The following is a 19,725-nucleotide window of genomic DNA, read 5'->3' as shown; positions in this document are numbered from 1 at the left end:
TCCGGAGGTCAAGCAAATGGAAGTCTCCAGGAAAGGATAAAATTCCTAACTTCTGGTTGAATGCCTTCCCAGAAAGCCATGAACTGCTAACAAAACTTTACAACGATGTTTTGCAAAATCCTAGTTTGATGCCCTCTTGGCTAGTTAATGGTTTAACATTCCTGCTTCCAAAAAATGAGGAAACAAACGAACCAAAAAATTATCGCCCCATAACCTGCTTAACAACAATGTATAAGACGCTAACATCTGTCCTAACCGAGTACACCTATAGTTTTTTAATAGAAAGTAGCATATTCCCTAATGAGCAAAAGGGAAGTAAACGTGGATCTTATGGTTGTAAAGATCAGCTACTCATCAATAAGATGATCTTAGAAGATTGTCACAAGCGACACAAAAACTTGTCAATAGCCTGGATAGACTATGAAAAGGCCTTTGATAGCCTACCACATAGCTGGATTAGGAAATGTCTGGAAATGTATAAAATAGCTCCTACTCTGCGAAACTTTTTATCTGTAAGTATGAGATCATGGAGAACCACACTGATGTTGAACAATGACAATGAATCTCTAAATGCTGGAGATGTAAGAATTTCATGTGGCATTTTCCAGGGTGACTCACTATCACCACTCCTCTTCTGTCTAGCCCTAATACCGCTCTCAAAATTGCTCAATGATGCACAGTATGGTTATAAAATATTTGATAAAAATATAAATCATCTCATTTACATTATTATTATTATTATTTTATGTTTGACTTTTGTTTTGCATTTGTACAAGTTGGATTCAAGTCTCACCCAGAGACCTCAAGAGACAACAAATTAGAAGTTCATGTAGGTGTTATGCCTAGGGTACCATATATTTGGATTTGTACAGTTTTGTTCAAGTGAATGTTTAAGAAACCATAAGAAAATTATGTGTTTGCTTTAAAATTTGAGATCACATAGACAGTATTTTACGTAGGATATGGGCAGTTCCCATGAGCACTATCTTTTGAACTTCAGCCATTTTGGGGTTTCCTGGAATCTGATCTAGTATTATTATTATCATTATTATTATTATTATTATTATTATTATTATTATTATTATTATTATTATTCAATAGTCTTATTTTTATCACGTGCTTTCACTGCACTACCAGGCGCAGGTCTGTGTGCCTTGAGTATGTGTCGTGGTTTTGTTCTGATGCTTTTATTTTTACTGCACTGAAAGTGTTTTACGTAGGGTGTGTGTGGTGCTTAGTATTGCTATTTTGTGTATGTTATATATATTTGTTAGTCCTTCTACGTTTTTTATATATTTGTTTGGATATTTTTTTCTAATACCTAATGTGCCTACTCTACTATTGTTTCTGGTTTTAGTCTCCACATTCGAGTAACCTCTATTTCCAGATCTTTTTATTTTGAATGTTTCTCCGTTTCTTATAGAGAAACATTGACGGATATAGTTTTTTTCATTCGCAAAATATGAATTTTTTTAAAAAACAGTATAAAATCTGAAGATTGGCTATAATAATAAAGTTTTCCAGTAAAATTGCTATGAAGGTATGATGCTGTGGGGAAAAAATTGGAGGGAAAATATACAGAGATTTCAAAATCGAAAAACTGTGTATTTATAGCCAAAAGCGAGACTGAAATTTTCTGCGTTTAGCGTCGCGGTGTCAACTTTTTAGGCTGTATCTGTGAAATTAATAGTTTAGCGTCTGTGAAATGACCTCTTTATTGTAGGTTTCTAAATAAGCATAAATACCTAATGAAATCAACATGTATCGTCATACTGTTTGTTTTGTCTCTTCATTGACTGTAGGTTTTTATTCAAAGTTGACTAACGTTTTCGTGTTTGGATTTGTAAACAATTTGTCCCAAGAAAAACAATACCTGTATCTTATATGCTATTGCATATAAGATACCAATTCAAAAATAATGTTAAGTTATTTGTACTAAATTCACATATTCCATTCACCTTTATAATTCCAAGAAACTGTATAAACATAGCAAGCAACTTTTGCTATATAGGAAAAATATGTAAACGTATTAAGACGATTGAGGAAAAATATAAAATTCTAATTGATAAATATATATTTTTTTTTAAACAGGACACGCAGGTGAAGTAAATCTCGAGTGAAGAATCAACACAATCGGGTGAAACACAACACAACGTGCAGTTGTCATGGTAGCAAGCTGTTAATACCTCGCTGTCTGTTGATTGGCTAAAATTACCCAAATTTTCGAACTTTAATTCCAAATAACCTCAGATTCATTAATGGACGAGATTAAGTAATTAGTTGATTGTAATCAAAATTCAGAGTTGCATTGATACATCAAAACTGAAAGCAATTTGAGCAAAATTAAAGGGAGCTGGTTTGCGAATGAGAAAGACTAGATCCACATTGTCATCTTTTTCGATTAGAAAGCATTTTTTCTTGGTGATCTCTGACAACTATATCTGGCCTATTGGCCTTAATTTCTCTACCTCTGTGTATTAGCATACCCCAGGATATGGTAGCTTTCTCATTTTCTCTGACCTTTTCTGAAGTGAGCCAATACCATCTTTTTTCTGTTGTTATTCCACAGTTTTAGCGTAGCTACCAGTGTATATAAGTCTCAACTATTTCGTATCTATGAATATATTCCTTCTTAGCCAGGACTGAGCAGCCAGAGGAGATATGATTTATTGTTTCTTTTCCATCTCCACATATTCTGTGGTTACTTGTATTTCTTTTCATTATATGTTTTTGGTAATTTCTGCTGGAAAGCAAATTTGTGGTATTAAGCAGAATATTTGCTGTAGCCTATGTTTTGTACCAAGACAAAACAATGTACATGATAACAATTCCAATCAATTAAGATCAGAAGCCATGAGAGCCACTGCCTGGTACTGCATCTGGGCATTATTATTATTATTATTATTATTATTATTATTATTATTATTATTATTATTATTATTATTATTATTTTATTATTATTATTATTATTATTATTATTATTATTATTATTATTATTATTATTATTATTATTATTGTTCAGTAGTTTTATTTTTATAACGTGCTTTCACTTCACTACCGAGCGCAGCTCTGTGCGCCTTGGGTATGTGCTGTGGTTTGCTGTGGTGCTCTTATGTTTACTGTATTGAAAATGTTTTGCGTAGAATGTGTGCAGTACCCAGTAGTGCAATTTTCTGTATGTTATATATATTTGTAAGTCCTGGTGTTTTTGTTATGTATTTGTCTGAATATTTTTTTATTATACCTAAGGCACCTACTATGATAGGAATTGTTTCTGTTTTTAGATTCCACATTCGAGTTATCTCTATTTCCAGGTCTTTGTATTTTGAAAGTTTTTCCAATTCTTTTAGAGAAACGTTGTCATCTGCTGGTATTGATACATCAATTAGAAAGCATTTTTTCTTCATGATCTTTGACAACTATATCTGGTCTATTTGCTTTAATTTCTTTATCTGTGTGTATTGGCATATCTCAGAGTATGGTTGCTTTCTCGTTTTCTGTGACCTTTTCTGGCGTGTGTTTATACCATCTTTTTTCTGTTGTTATTCCATAGTGTTGGCATAGCTTCCAGTGTATATAGGTCCCAGCTCTGTCGTGTCTGTGAATATATTCCTTCTTAGCCAGGACTGGGCAGCCAGAGATAATATGATTTATTGTTTCTTGTCGATCTCCACATATTCTACAGTTACTTGTTATATTTCTTTTCATTATGTGTTTTTGGTAATTTCTGGTGGGGAGGCTCTGGTCTTGTGCAGCAATTAAAAATCCTTCAGTCTCTGTTTTGAGTCCTGAGCTTCTCCGCCATTGCTGGGATATTTCTCTGTCTATTTCTTTCGCATTTAGTTTAGCCCAGTATTTACCATGTAGGGGCTTTTCTTGCCATCGTTTTATCATGGTCCGTTGCTGTTCTAGTTTTAGTTTGGATTTCATTTGTTTTATAGCTTTTGTTGTTTCTTCTTCTTCTTCTTCTTCTTCTTCTTCTTCTTCTTCTTCTTCTTCTTCTTCTTCGTATTTGTTAGGTAGATTGATTTCTTGTTTGTATTTGTCAGCTTCCTTAAATACTGAAAACAGTTTTTTGTTTTGCTCGTGTTTTGTGGCTATTTGTATTAGTTTCCCTTGCTTCTGGAGTAGGTATTTTTGCAGTCCTATGGTGGTTATTTTATAATAGTTTTCTAGCTGTATAAGACCCCTGCCACCTTCTGTGTGCGTTGTATATATAGCCTTTCTATGTCAGATTTTGGGTGGTGCATCCTATATCCTGTCATTATTTTTCTTGTTTTCCTGTCTATTTTACATAGTTCGTTTAGTGTCCAGTTAAGGATGTTGTAGCTGTAGCTTATAACTGGGACAGCTAAAGTGTTGATACCCATTATCTTGTTTTTAGCATTGAGCTCTGTTTTTAGTATTGATCTAACTCGTCTATAGTACTCTTTCTTTATTTTTTCTTTCATTTGTGTATGTTGTATCCTATCTAGTTCATTGACTCCTAAATACTTATATGGTTAGCTTTCGTCTAGTTCTCTTAGTTCATTGGCTTTATCGAGTGTTATGTTGCTACTTTTAATTAATTTTTCTCTTTTCATGGTTGCTTTGGCACATTTTTCTAATCCGAATTTCATATCTATTTCCTTGGTAAAGCCGTGTACTGTCTGTAGTAGTGTTTCTAGCTCTTTGTCGTTTTTTGCATATATTTTTAGGTCATCTATATATAGAAGGTGGCTGACTGTTTTTCCGTAGCATTTGTAACCGCATCCAGTTCTATTTAGCAATTCTGTTAAAGGTGTGAGTGCCAGGCAGAACAGGAGTGGAGAGAGCATGTCTCCCTGGAATATTCCTCTTCTAATGGGGATGGCTTTCGTTTTCACAAGTCCCTCTTTTGTTTGGAGCTGTAGCACTGTCTGCCATTTGTTCATTGAGCGCTCTATGTATTTTATGATAATTGGTGCCACCTTGTTTATGGCTAGTGTTTCCAGAATCCACGTGTGGGGAACACTGTCGAAAGCCTTTTGGTAGTCCACCCAGGCCATACTGAGGCCTTTCTTCTTTCTGCGGCTGTCTTCAGTTATGGCTTTATTGATCAATAATTGATCTTTACAGCCGTATGAGCCCTTGCAGCATCCCTTCTGCTCTTCTGGAAACAGGTTGTTATTTTCCAGGTGTTTACTCAATCTCTGCGATATTATTGCAGTAAAGGCTTTGTAGATCGTAGGGAGACTGGTTATAGGTCTATAGCTTTGTGGTTTCTCCGTTTCCGTGGATTTGGGAATTAAGATAGTTTTCCCTTTTGTGAGCCATTCAGGCATTGTCTCTGGATCTGCTAGTATGTTGTTAAAGTTTTCTGCCAACTTTTTATGCATTCCTGGCAGGTGTTTTAACCAGAAATTGGGGATCTTGTCGTATCCAGGTGCCTTCCAGTTGCTTAGTCTTTGCAGTGTCAGGGTGACCTCTTCAGTTGTTATAAGGACCCAGAGTTGCTCAGGTGCTAAGTTTGTTGTTTTAATGGTCCTTTTCTGGGGTTGTTGCTTCACCGACCATATTTGTTTCCAGAATTTCTCTAGTTCTTCTGTTGTTGGTGCTGAAGTAATGTCTATTTTATTTTTACCCAGTTCTTGGTAGAGTTTTTTGGGGTTGGATTTGAACTGTTTGTTTTGTTCAAAGAAACGTTGGCGTTTCTCATACCTGCGGATCCTTTGTGCTTTGGCAAGGATATCTTGCTTTAGTTTTTCTTTTGCCTCAGGTAAGTCTTTTTCTGTAATGCTGTATTTGTACAGTATTTTTGTTTTCTTTTTGTTACTTAGTTGTGTTGATTGTTTACTAATTTCGTTGAGAATCGATAAATCTTTTCTCTTTTTTTTTAATTTTGTTCTGGATGTTATTTATCCACAAGGTCTGTTTGGGTGGTAGAACTCCTGTTCGGATGGGTTTGAGTGAGTATCCTGCTTCTTTTGTGGCTGCAGTGGCTGCCGCATATATTATGTCACTTAGCTCAGTGATATTGCCTGTTGTTTCTGTGGTTGTTAGTTCCGTGACGGCCAGGTTTATGCTATTTATTATTGATGTTGTTTTATTGTCTACTTTGATTTTTGGGAGATATAATCTGTAGTCCATTCTAAGATCTGTGGTTTTCAGTTCTTTGGTTATTCTCATTTTCATAGTATCGTAATTATTAGGTTTCCCTTCGTTATTCCCAGGCTTTAGATTTGTTTTGCCTTCCTTTTCATTCATATGTTTGTCTGTGGTGTTCTGGATTGGTACTTTTTGTACACTATTATACATCTCCACGGTCTGGGTTTGTTGTTTTTTTGTTTACTTCGTTTTTGCCGGAAATGTTACGTTTGTCCTCGTGTTTTGCTATCTCAGTGTTTATATTATTATTTGGCATTGCTGTGTGACTAATATCTAGATTTTCCTGATGTATTTTTCCTTTCAATTGTTCTATTTCTATTTCTGATATTTTTTTTTTTTTGCTTTTAGAATATATCTTCTTGTGTTAGCTAGTTTGTTAGGGTTCATTGTTTTATCGAGGTCTATGTTTACATTATTTTTCTTCCATATTATATATGTATGTGTTGTTGCGTTTTCGTTTTTTGGGTAGAGTACTGCTGTGAAATAGGCGTGTAGGATCGAAAGTATTCCTCACGTGTCCATTTATGCCGTTTTGGTTTTGTTTGCGGGACATGAGGAACAACGTCCGGCCCTTTATTTTGACGGTCATCGTTTTCGTAGGGTATCGGTTCGTTTATTTCTGTTGTCAGATTGTTTTGCACGTTCAGATCTTCGTACTTTTTTCGTAACAAGCTTACAGTACGCACTTCTCGGTTGTTATTCTTGGGTGGAATAATACCGGTGTTATTTAATCTGTTTGTAATTTATTTGTACATGGTGTTTTGGGGTTCGAAGATGGTCTGATTTTGATGTAACACGTGCGTTTACGATCGCTGTGCGGGTAGTGGAGGTATCAAGTTAAAATACATCATTATATTTGGAAAAATAGAAATAAATTTCAATGAGTATTACTTACTCGGATATTGTCCAACCCTTTGTCAGCTATTTTTTGGCTCCATGCGATGTCTTTATTTCCGATGTTTTTGGATAAGTTTCGGAGCAGTGATTTATCGTTCTCACATGTTAAACTTCCCCGGTGTAGTCCTGTTAAACTTCCTGTTAAACTTATTATTATTATTATTATTATTATTGTTCAGTAGTTTTATTTTTATAACGTGCTTTCACTTCACTACCGAGCGCAGCTCTGTGCGCCTTGGATATGTGCTGTGGTTTGCTGTGGTGCTCTTATGTTTACTGTATTGAAAGTGTTTTGCGTAGAATGTGTGCAGTACCCAGTAGTGCAATTTTCTGTATGTTATATATATTTGTAAGTCCTGGTATTTTTGTTATGTATTTGTCTGAATATTTTTTTATTATACCTAAGGCACCTACTATGATAGGAATTGTTTCTGTTTTTAGATTCCACATTCGAGTTATCTCTATTTCCAGGTCTTTGTATTTTGAAAGTTTTTCCATTTCTTTTAGAGAAACGTTGTCATCTGCTGGTATTGATACATCGATTAGAAAGCATTTTTTTTCTTCATGATCTTTGATAACTATATCTGGTCTATTTGCTTTAATTTCTCTATCTGTGTGTATTGGCATATCCCAGAGTATGGTTGCTTTCTCGTTTTCTGTGACCTTTTCTGGCGTGTGTTTATACCATCTTTTTTCTGTTGTTATTCCATAATGTTGGCATAGCTTCCAGTGTATATAGGTCCCAGCTCTGTCGTGTCTGTGAATATATTCCTTCTTAGCCAGGACTGGGCAGCCAGAGATAATATGATTTATTGTTTCTTGTCGATCTCCACATATTCTACAGTTACTTGTTATATTTCTTTTCATTATGTGTTTTTGGTAATTTCTGGTGGGGAGGCTCTGGTCTTGTGCAGCAATTAAAAATCCTTCAGTCTCTGCTTTGAGTCCTGAGCTTCTCCGCCATTGCTGGGATATTTCTCTGTCTATTTCTTTCGCATTTAGTTTAGCCCAGTATTTACCATGTAGGGGCTTTTCTTGCCATCGTTTTATCATGGTCCGTTGCTGTTCTAGTTTAGTTTGGATTTCATTTGTTTTATAGCTTTTGTTGTCTTCTTCTTCTTCTTCTTCTTCTTCTTCTTCTTCTTCTTCTTCTTCTTCTTCTTCTTCTTCTTCTTCTTCTTCTTCTTCTTCTTCTTCTTCTTCTTCTTCTTCTTCGTATTTGTTAGGTAGATTGATTTCTTGTTTGTATTTGTCAGCTTCCTTAAATACTGAAAACTGTTTTTTGTTTTGCTCGTGTTTTGTGGCTATTTGTATTAGTTTCCCTTGCTTCTGGAGTAGGTATTTTTGCAGTCCTATGGTGGTTATTTTATAATAGTTTTCTAGCTGTATAAGACCCCTGCCACCTTCTGTGCGTTGTATATATAGCCTTTCTATGTCAGATTTTGGGTGGTGCATCCTATATCCTGTCATTATTTTTCTTGTTTTCCTGTCTATTTTACATAGTTCGTTTAGTGTCCAGTTAAGGATGTTGTAGCTGTAGCTTATAACTGGGACAGCTAAAGTGTTGATACCCATTATCTTGTTTTTAGCATTGAGCTCTGTTTTTAGTATTGATCTAACTCGACTATAGTACTCTTTCTTTATTTTTTCTTTCATTTGTGTATGTTGTATCCTATCTAGTTCATTGACTCCTAAATACTTATATGGTTGGCTTTCGTCTAGTTCTCTTATTTCATTGGCTTTATTTCATATCTATTTCCTTGGTAAAGCCGTGTACTGTCTGTAGTAGTGTTTCTAGCTCTTTGTCGTTTTTTGCATATAATTTTAGGTCATCTATATATAGAAGGTGGCTGACTGTTTTTCCGTAGCATTTGTAACCGCATCCAGTTCTATTTAGCAATTCTGTTAAAGGTGTGAGTGCCAGGCAGAACAGGAGTGGAGAGAGCATGTCTCCCTGGAATATTCCTCTTCTAATGGGGATGGCTTTCGTTTTCACAAGTCCCTCTTTTGTTTGGAGCTGTAGCACTGTCTGCCATTTGTTCATTGAGTGCTCTATGTATTTTATGATAATTGGTGCCACCTTGTTTATGGCTAGTGTTTCCAGAATCCACGTGTGGGGAACACTGTCGAAAGCCTTTTGGTAGTCCACCCAGGCCATACTGAGGCCTTTCTTCTTTCTGCGGCTGTCTTCAGTTATGGCTTTATTGATCAATAATTGATCTTTACAGCCGTATGAGCCCTTGCAGCATCCCTTCTGCTCTTCTGGAAACAGGTTGTTATTTTCCAGGTGTTTACTCAATCTCTGCGATATTATTGCAGTAAATTATTATTATTATTATTATTATTATTATTATTATTATTATTATTATTATTACTATTATTATTATTATTATTTTGGTTTGGCACAGGTTTAGTCTTATTCCTGGTAGGATTTATGTGTGTGACGGGTTATTATCTGTAACGTTAGATATCCAAAAGTTTTCAGCAGTCTTTCAAGTGCTTAGAACACTCCTGATAACCTTTGCTGTCCCAGAGAAAAGAAATTTTCTGTTGAAGCACTACCAGGCGTACTATTTCAAACTCACAAAATCTTACATTTCTCCGAATCCAGTACCCTTTCGATTCAATGATTGCACCATGTGTTTCCAGTTTCAAATCCCCACTTCTGGCACAGTTTACAGTATAATTCATTTACAACTTGATCGTACCTCCATTTCTTATATTCTTCCGTTGCCAACTTGGGGTATTCTTCCATAATGTGTGCTACTATCTCGTTCCAAATTCCACAGGCTCTACATTTTTTTGACACATTCTCTCTACATATATTTTTGCTCAAGTTGTTGTCTTTATTGCTTGATCTTAGGCTGCTACAGTTAGGCACTTCTTTTTTTGTAATTGCCCTTTTTTAACCAAGCCTAGGAGTTTGTTCCACGTACATGGCCATGCAGAATTATCCACAAGTTTTCAGTAGTTTTTCAAGTGCTTATAACCCTTGCTTATAACCTCCTTATAACCCTTGCTGTCCCTAAGATGGAAACTTTCAAAAGGAGCTCTATCGGGCATTCTATTTTAATCTCCTTCAGCCAGTAGTCTATATCTTGACTTACTATTCTCAACGCATCAATTATTATACGCACGACCTTTACTGTTCGCATGCTCCAAATTTTTCTTATTTCAAATTTATTACAATTATTATTATTATTATTAATATTATTATTATTATTACTATTATTATTATTATTATTATTATTATCATTATCATCATCATTATTATTATTAATGATTGGCGACATCGATAAAACGTTCGGGAAGCATCCGGTTAGTAGTCAGTGACTCATGTAAAGATTTACCACTGGTTGACTTGTAGCATAAACGATGGGTAAGTCTTCCTTTGCTATGGTCTTCATGACGACAGTGTGTGGTTGAAAAATATGAAGAGTTGGCTATTCCACTCATTCCAGTCGCAGTCACGTGAAAATGCGATAGGTTGGACCATAAAGCTAAATATCTTCTCAAGTAAGATTTCCAGAAACCTATCAAATGTAGTAGTAGTAGTAGTAGTAGTAGTAGTAGTAGTAGTAGTAGTAGTAGTAGTAGTAGTAGTAGTAGTAGTATATCGAATTTAACATTAGCAATTTCAAGTATATCGTTGATGAACACAAAAAGGCTAACATATAGATGTAGCGACAGAGATACGTTAATTGATTGACAGATAAGCAGACGGAGAGGAAAGTGAAAAATTACTTACAGACTGGTGGTCTTCTTCCGTCTATCCAAAAAGAAACAAAATTCATAATATTATATATTCAAAACTGATGCATTAAAAGCTAAAGATTACAGCAAGAAATACATCAACTAATTGTAAAATGTCTCAGAGCAATCTGGGGCACCAAAACCCACGTTTCTAAGAATTATTATACGCTCGACCATTACTGTTCGCATTTTCTGAATTCTTCACATCAAGAATCTTATAACACAAATACAAATGCGGAATTATATATATATATATATATATATATATATATATATATATATATATATATATATATATATATATATATATATATATATATATATGTATATATATATATATATATATATATATATGAATGTATGTATGTATGTATATATATATATATATATATATATATATATATATAGTTTTAGGGAAAATAACCAAGTTTCAAGAACTCATCGATGAAAATCCACTATCACATATAGAAAAATTAATAATTAAAAGCACAATAAACGAGTATAATATAAAGTAAAGTAAATATCATAAGATAAATATAATAAAAAGATTACACGTGTTTCATAACTAATTTTCAAATAGAAAATTATTATTACAAACGTAATAATAAAAATATGAATGAAAAAATTATGAATGGAAAAATTATGAATGAAAAAATTAGGAAAGAAAAAATTATTAAGAATAAAAGATTAAACGTTATATATATATATATATACAAAGTTTTAATTTAAAAAATCCTTAACGATATTATAAACAATAAAGATTAATTATTAATCAAATATTATTAATCAAAAATAATCGAAAATATATCAACACTATTCAAATCGAAGTTCTAATATTATGTTGAAATGAAACTATAACTTCTAAATAATTTAGTGTTAAATAAGTTATCTATTAAAAATAATCTATAAAGAACCAAATGAATAATATAAAAAACAAGAATACATATTATTTTCAAATAGTATAAAATCTTTAGCAAAGTAAAAAACAGTACTTATCCATATTTTTCCGTAATTCAAACTGAAAACTAAGATAGTGGATTTTCATCGATGAGTTCTTGAAACTTGGTTATTTTCCCTAAAACTATATATTTTATATATATTTTATTTATAAAGCTCAATTTAATTTTATTTTTTTATAAATTGATTTTAATTGAGTTTTTACCTGTAATTTTGGATTTTGTCCCTAATATTATTATATATATATATGTGTGTGTGTGTGTGTGTGTGTGTGTGTGTGTGTGTGTGTGTGTGTGTGTGTGTGTGTGTGTGTATGTATGTATATATATAGGTTTAGATTTAGATTCAAAATTGAATATGGTACTTATGTTTAGGCACCAGAATATAGTATGGTATGGTATTATACAAAAACCATTCCAAAAACGAGGTGATCAAAAAATCAAAATAAGCAACACGGATTTTAAAGATGAATGCAGTACGCACGTTTCATGCTACTCCATTTATTTAAGTAATGCGAGCATTACATTAAATGCAATATGTAGAGCAATCTTCAGCTGCACGAAAATGCAGAAAATTACAGTAGAATAGACATACTATAATTGTGACAACATTTCAAATCCCAGTGGGAAGAAGAATACATAAAAATCCATCTTGACATAGCCAAGGCTATCAGGCTAGTAATTGGTTCTAGGCAGAAATTCTGTCTCTGATTTTATTGTCTCTTATCTAGTAGTTATAGTATAAGGGACAATCACTTCTAATGAAAGGGAAGGTGTGAGCATTATGCATGGACACGGCTATAAAGGATATGGTTATAAAGGTTTCTCTGGTCAGAGTGGCAACACTATTATAGGTTGGGTTTTTTTTTACTACTATCAAAATGTTGAGGAATTAAACCCTAAGCATATAGGTCAAACAGGGCTTTTTCTTTAGTCTGAATAGAGCATCAGTATTGTTTTACAGATATCAATATTAGTTTAAACAATATTTTAATAATAAGAAGTATGTTAATAATAATAAAATGTAATGTAATTAGTTTATACAAAAATCATGAAGTAATGTCAGTATTGAATTCAGAGGCTATAGATAAGGTGTAAAGTCTAAGGATATTATATGTATTGGGCCCAGGAAAACTATTTTGAATTATTTTTTAAATGATTTTAAAATTTAAGCTGATATATATAATAATACTATTTTGAAGACACATAAAAGGTAAGCTTTATTTTTATAATGTGAAGAAGAATTAGTATAGGATTTATATAGTTTATAATAATGGGTTTATTAAGGTTTAAGGGACAAAAAAGAAGAAAGAGATTAGGAATTAACAAGGACATCCAATACAGGAACATGATAATAGAATAATAGTTTCATTAGTCATGAATTTGTTTTAAGACTAACGTGGGCTAATTAAAGAATATTAATTGAATAAGGATTAGATTTATTTTGGACATAAGGATTAGAATTATTTAAGTTAAAAATACAAAATAAACAAGACACTATCGCTGCAAGCCCTGAAATAATGTAATAATAATATTGATCCTTTTTAAAGTCAAGCATTAAATAAAATAAAACTTAGATTAGGGGAACTAATTAAAAAAAAACATTTAGAACTTATGAAAATTTCCTATTCTTATAAGCTATATAGGGTTAAGATACATATTAAGAACTAACAGCATTAGCAGAAGTGGTGTGAAAACATATCTTCTATGGAGTAAAGTTTAAATCTTATTTATCACAAGTAGATTATATGTTAAAGTGGGAGATCAGGAATATATGTTATAAAGGTTCAGTTTCCAATTTAAAATATGTGCTAATTAATAGCCCTAGATGACCATGGTAGAAGTTAAAATACTATATTTTGATAATTTTAACTACTTTTTAAAAAAATTAAAAGTGCGAGTAGAGCAGTGTACACATGATACCCTAAGGTCTAATCTATTATTGATTAGATTAGGATTATTTCTAAGTTTTAAAATTTCATATATTTCCATAGAACATAATTCACATCCATATCTACTATTTCTATAAGGTTGAGCGTTCCTTATAATTTCCCATTTAAGGCTATAATTAATACCATTATCTTTTAATTCCCAAAAGCAGAAAAGGAGTGGAGGGAGCGTGTCTCCCTGATATATTCCTTTTCTAACGAGGATGGTTTTGGTTTTTATGAGTCCTTCTTTCGTCTGGAGCTGTAGCACTGTCTGCCATTTATTCATAGAATGTTTTATATATTTTATGATTATTAGTGCTACCTTGTTCATGGCTAGTGTTGCTAGGATCCATGTGTGGGGAATACTATCAAAAGCCTTTGGGTAATTGATCCATACCATACTTATACCCTCTTCTTTCTGCAGCTGTCCTCAATTATGGCCTTATTGATCAGTAGCTGATCTTTACAACCGTATGTTTGCTCTTCCGGATGTTTGCTCATTCTCTGCGATATTATTACAGTAAAGGCTGTATCGGTCTGTAATTTTGTGGGTTTGCCATTTCAATGGATTAGGGAATTAAGATAGTTCTCCCTTCCTTCTGCTAGTATTACTTTAGACTTCTCAGACAGCATTTTATGTGTTCCTGTTAGATATTTTAGCCAGAAATTGGGGATTTTATCATGCCCAGGAGCCTTCCAGTTGCTTAGTATTTGCAGTACCTGAATGACCTCTTCACTTGTTGTAGGAGTCCAAAGTTGTTCAGGTGTTGCGTTTATTGTTTTGATAGATATTTTCTGAGGTTGTTCCTTCGCAAACCATATTTCTGTCCAAAACCTTTCCACTTCTGCTGTTGGCGCTGCATTGATCTTTACTTAATTCGTACCAAGTTCTTAGTAGAATCTTTTGGGGTTAGAGTTGAGCTATTTGTTTTGTTCAAGGAAACGTTAGAGTTTCTCATACCGGCGGATTCTTTATGCTTTGGTGAGGATATCTTGCTTTAGCTGTTCTTTTACCTCAGATATACCTTACTCTGTACTTTTGTATTTATGTAATATTTTTCTTCTCTTCTTATTGCTTAGTAGTGTTGATTTCTACTAATTTCATTATTATTATTATTATTATTATTATTATTATTATTATTATTATTATTATTATTATTATCATCATCATCATCATCATAATCATCATCATCATCATCATCATCAGCATCATCATTATTATTATTATTATTATTATTATTATTATTATTATTATTATTATTATTATTATTATTATTATTACAGTGACAGAGCAGTGCATGCCATCAAAGTGACACTGGAATAAAACATACGAAGTCCAATATACCCATCATGACTACCCGTCTGATAAGGGTACACCAGGTACATGCATCACAACCATATGTGCACAACATAGTGGTCTCATATCAAGATAAACAGCGCATGACCTTGCAGGTGGGGCCCAGTTAGAATTTTCTTCAGGTCGAGTAGCCCATCCAGCTTAAAAAGTCCCTGAATAATGTTTGTTTAATGATGTTGAAAGAAACACCCATGTTTCCAAAGGTGAATTATCCAAACCTGAAAGAATTTCCTCTCAACACATGGCAATGATGCTCCCCCACTACTTCTGCTCATGATCAGAGATGCACATATCATCCACCACCAAGGGACATTCTCAACTGGTTAAGGTCAAACAAATGACAAGCAAAACTGTGGTATTAAGCAGAATATTTGCTGTAGCCCATCTTTTATATCAAAACAAAACAATGTACATGATAACAATTCCAATCAATTAAGATCAGAAGCCATGAGAGCCACTGCCTGGTACTGCATCTGGGCATTATTATTATTATTATTATTATTTTATGTTTGACTTTTGTTTTACATTTGTACAAGTTGGATCCAAGTCTCACCCAGAGACCTCAAGAGACAACAAGTTAGAAGTTCATGTAGGTGTTATGCCTAGGGTACCATATATTTGGATTTGTACAGTTTTGTTCAAGTGAATGTTTAAGAAACCATAAGAAAATTATGTGTTTGCTTTAAAATTTGAGATCACATAGACAGTATTTTACGTAGGATATGGGCAGTTCCCATGAGCACTATCTTTTGAACTTCAGCCATTTTGGGGTTTCCTGGAATCTGATCTAGGTAGTAATCAGCCCGTTTCGCTGTCATTCCCAGGGCACCTATGACAATAGGTATTGTTTTCGTCTTCAGATTCCACATTTTGCTAATTTCTATTTCAAGATATTTATATTTGCTCAGTTTTTGGTAGGTCTTGACAGATACGTTTATATCGATTGGGACAGTCATATCAATGAGGAGGCATGATTTTTGTCTGAAGTCTTTCAGTATGATGTCTGGCCTATTTGCGTCTATCTTTCTGTCAGTTTGAATGGTGAAGTTCCAGAGGAGTGCAATGTGATCATTTTCAAGTACTGGGGGTGGTTTGTGTTCCCACCAGTTTTTATCATAGGGCAAGTCCAGGTTTTTGCATATTACCCAGTGAATATATTGTGCAGCTCTATCATGCCTGTTGAGATACTCTGTAGGCGCAAGCAGACTGCACATGGAGACAACATGATCGATGGTCTCATTTTGTTGTTGGCATATACGACATAATGGGGAGCTGCCGTTCTTTAATATGTTGGCCTGGTAGTTCTTTGTAGGTAGGCATTGATCTTGGGCTGCTATGATAAACCCCTCTGTTTCTGATTTCAAGCCAGAGGCCATTAACCATTGGTGGGTAAGGGCTTTGTCAATATCTGCATTATTCGCTCTCTTTGGGTATTTGCCATTGAGAGGTTTTCCATGCCATTTTTCAGTCATAATAGCTAAGGCAGCAATTTTAGCATGAGTTTTCAAGCGCTTAGCTTTTTCTGCAGGTGTTTCTAGTTCGTCTAATTCTTGAATTTGTTGCAATTGGAATTCATTTAGATATTCCTTTGCCTGTTTTGTTACTGAGTAAGATGCTTTCTTGCTTTCATATTTTAAGACAAGTTTTAGCATCCAGTCCTCAGAGTTTTTCAGATAGGTGTCTAGGCCAATTGTGGCTACCTTCATTGATAATGCCAGCTGTAGAAGTCCTCGGCCTCCTTCTTTTCTTGGCAGATAAAGACGTACTATATCTGCCTTAGGGTGGTGCATTCTATGCCTTGTCAACAGTTTTCGTATTTTTCTGTCAACATTACATATTTCAGTAATTGACCAGTTAACGATGTTGAAACTGTAAGTCACGACTGGTATGGCTAGAGCATTGATCGCTTCGATCCTGTTTCTCGCGTTCAGCTCTGTCTTCAGTATTGCTCTCACTCTGCGATAACATTCTCTTCTGATCCTTTCCCTCATCACTGAGTGCTTGATATTGTCCCCTTCAATTACCCCTAGGTATTTGTAGCTCTCCGCTGGTTCTAACTCTTTTATGACATTTTGCTGGTCAAGGTTCACATTAGATGTATTTGTCATTTTTCCTTTGATAAAGGTAGCTTTTGCACATTTATCAAGGCCAAATTGCATCCTGATGTCATCACTGAATTGTTTAACAATCGCTAGTAGGCCTTTGAGTTGTTGGTCATTTTTTTGCAAAGAGCTTTAAATCATCCATGTAAATGAGATGATTTATATTTTTATCAAATATTTTATAACCATACTGTGCATCATTGAGCAATTTTGAGAGCGGTATTAGGGCTAGACAGAAGAGGAGTGGTGATAGTGAGTCACCCTGGAAAATGCCACATGAAATTCTTACATCTCCAGCATTTAGAGATTCATTGTCATTGTTCAACATCAGTGTGGTTCTCCATGATCTCATACTTACAGATAAAAAGTTTCGCAGAGTAGGAGCTATTTTATACATTTCCAGACATTTCCTAATCCAGCTATGTGGTAGGCTATCAAAGGCCTTTTTATAGTCTATCCAGGCTATTGACAAGTTTTTGTGTCGCTTGTGACAATCTTCTAAGATCATCTTATTGATGAGTAGCTGATCTTTACAACCATAAGATCCACGTTTACATCCCTTTTGCTCATTAGGGAATATGCTACTTTCTATTAAAAAACTATAGGTGTACTCGGTTAGGACAGATGTTAGCGTCTTATACATTGTTGTTAAGCAGGTTATGGGGCGATAATTTTTTGGTTCGTTTGTTTCCTCATTTTTTGGAAGCAGGAATGTTAAACCATTAACTAGCCAAGAGGGCATCAAACTAGGATTTTGCAAAACATTGTTGTAAAGTTTTGTTAGCAGTTCATGGCTTTCTGGGAAGGCATTCAACCAGAAGTTAGGAATTTTATCCTTTCCTGGAGACTTCCATTTGCTTGACCTCCTGAGAGCAGATCTTATATCTTCTACCTTGACCCCTTCCCACTTTTGCTCCTCTAAGGAGTCTAGGTCTGTAGATATTCTATCAATCCAAGGGGCCTTTTCATTGTGTGTTTTTTCTTCTGCACAGATTTTATTCCAAAATTCTTGCACTTCTTCTTTTGATGGGACAGACTTTATTGTTACTGGTGTTTTCCCTATCTTCCTGTAGAAATTTTTGGGGTTATTTTTGAACATGTTATTATCTCGGAAGAATCTAACACGCTTTTCATACCTTGCTATGCGGGCAGCTTTAGCACATACCTTTTGCTTGATGATTTCTATGGTGGCATCAATGTCAACTATGGTTTTCATATATTTTTTCTTTAGTTTTTGGGTCTTTGTAGATTTGATACTCTTGTCAAATTTAAGGTTTTTCAAACATTCTATGTCAGATCTAAGCAGCTTAATTTGGTGTTGAATGCGTTCTTGCCAAGAAGGCTTTTTTGTGGGAGTGTTGTCTTTTTCTAATCTTTTCACCACATAGAATCGTTGAGATTCTTGCGGATGCATAGTACAGGTGGTTGAGATCTGTAATATCAACATCATTAGCTGAAATTATATCGTTAAGTGCAAGGCAGATTTTACCAATTATTTTCAGGTTTTGGTTAGAATTGCGAATTTTGGGGAGAGTGTCGCGTTCATTCATACTAGTTTCTTTAATTTTCAGCCATTCAATCATGATTTGATTTTTTAGATCATGTAGTTCTGTTGCGTCGATTTCTGTATGACTTCCTTCATCTATTTGATTTTCACCTGCATTAGTGTTTATGGTTGGTTCAGAGAGTATTTCACTTTGCCTATCAGTTACCTTAACTCTTTCAATCATTAGTGTATTTTCATCAGCCTTGGGCTGGTTTATAATTATTTCCTCTTAGGCTGGTTTATAATTATTTCCTCTTATTATTATTATTATAATTATTATTATTGTTGTTATTGTTGTTGTTGTTGTTGTTGTTGTTGTTGTTGTTGTTGTTGTTGTTGTTATTATTATTATTATTATTATTATTATTATTATCATTATTATTATTATTATTTTGGTTTGGCACAGGTTTAGTCTTATTACTGGTAGGATTTATGCGTGTGACGGGTTTCTATCTATAATGTTAGATATCCAAAAGTTTTCAGCAGTCTTTCAAGTGCTTAGAACACTCCTGATAACCGTTGCTGTCCCAAAGAAAACAAATTTTCTGTTGAAGCACTACCAGGCGTACTATTTCAAACTCACAAAATCTTACATTTCTCCGAATCCAGTACTCTTTCGATTCAATGATTGCACCATGTGTTTCCAGTTTCAAATCCCCATTTATGGCACAGTTTACAGTATAATTCATTTACAACTTGATCGTACCTCTATTTCTTATATTCTTCCGTTGCCAACTTAGGGAATTCTTCCACAATGTGTGCTACTATCTCGTTCCAAATTCCACAGGCTCTACATTTTTTTGACACATTCTCTCCACATATATTTTTTCTCAAGTTGTTCTCTTTATTGCTTGATCTTAGGCTGCTACAATTAGGCACTCTTTTTTCTTAATTGCCCTTTTTTAACCAAGCCTAGGATTTTGTTCCACGTACATGGCCATGCAGAATTATCCACAAGTTTTCAGTAGTCTTTCAAGTGCTTATAACCCTTGCTTATAACCTCCTTATAATCCTTGCTGTCCCTAAGATGCAAACTTTCTAAAAGAGCTCTATCGGG

At 34.0% G+C, this 19,725-nt stretch overlaps 1 protein-coding gene across 11 annotated transcripts in view; it reads right to left on the bottom strand.

Annotated features, from left to right (window-relative positions):
* Positions 1 to 19,725, bottom strand: part of LOC106867110 (zonadhesin) — a 141,399-nt gene that overhangs the window by 111,916 nt on the left and 9,758 nt on the right. For 8 of the 11 annotated variants that reach the window (XM_089348565.1, XM_089348571.1, XM_089348566.1 and 5 more), the window contains exon 4: positions 10,772 to 10,792. The exons of 1 other annotated variant lie outside the window; for it this stretch is intronic. In XM_089348565.1, the coding sequence (XP_089204691.1) occupies positions 10,772 to 10,792 (21 nt within the window). Of the gene's footprint in view, positions 1 to 9,702; positions 9,790 to 10,771; positions 10,793 to 19,725 lie in introns of all 11 variants that reach the window. 2 more of the 11 variants (XM_089348572.1, XM_089348575.1) reach the window with 1 other exon arrangement.

Source organism: Octopus bimaculoides, chromosome 3 (assembly GCF_046866305.1).
Source record: "Octopus bimaculoides isolate indiv1 chromosome 3, ASM4686630v1, whole genome shotgun sequence".
Taxonomy (NCBI): Eukaryota; Metazoa; Mollusca; class Cephalopoda; order Octopoda; family Octopodidae; genus Octopus; species Octopus bimaculoides.
This window is presented reverse-complemented; position numbering and strand designations above follow the sequence as displayed.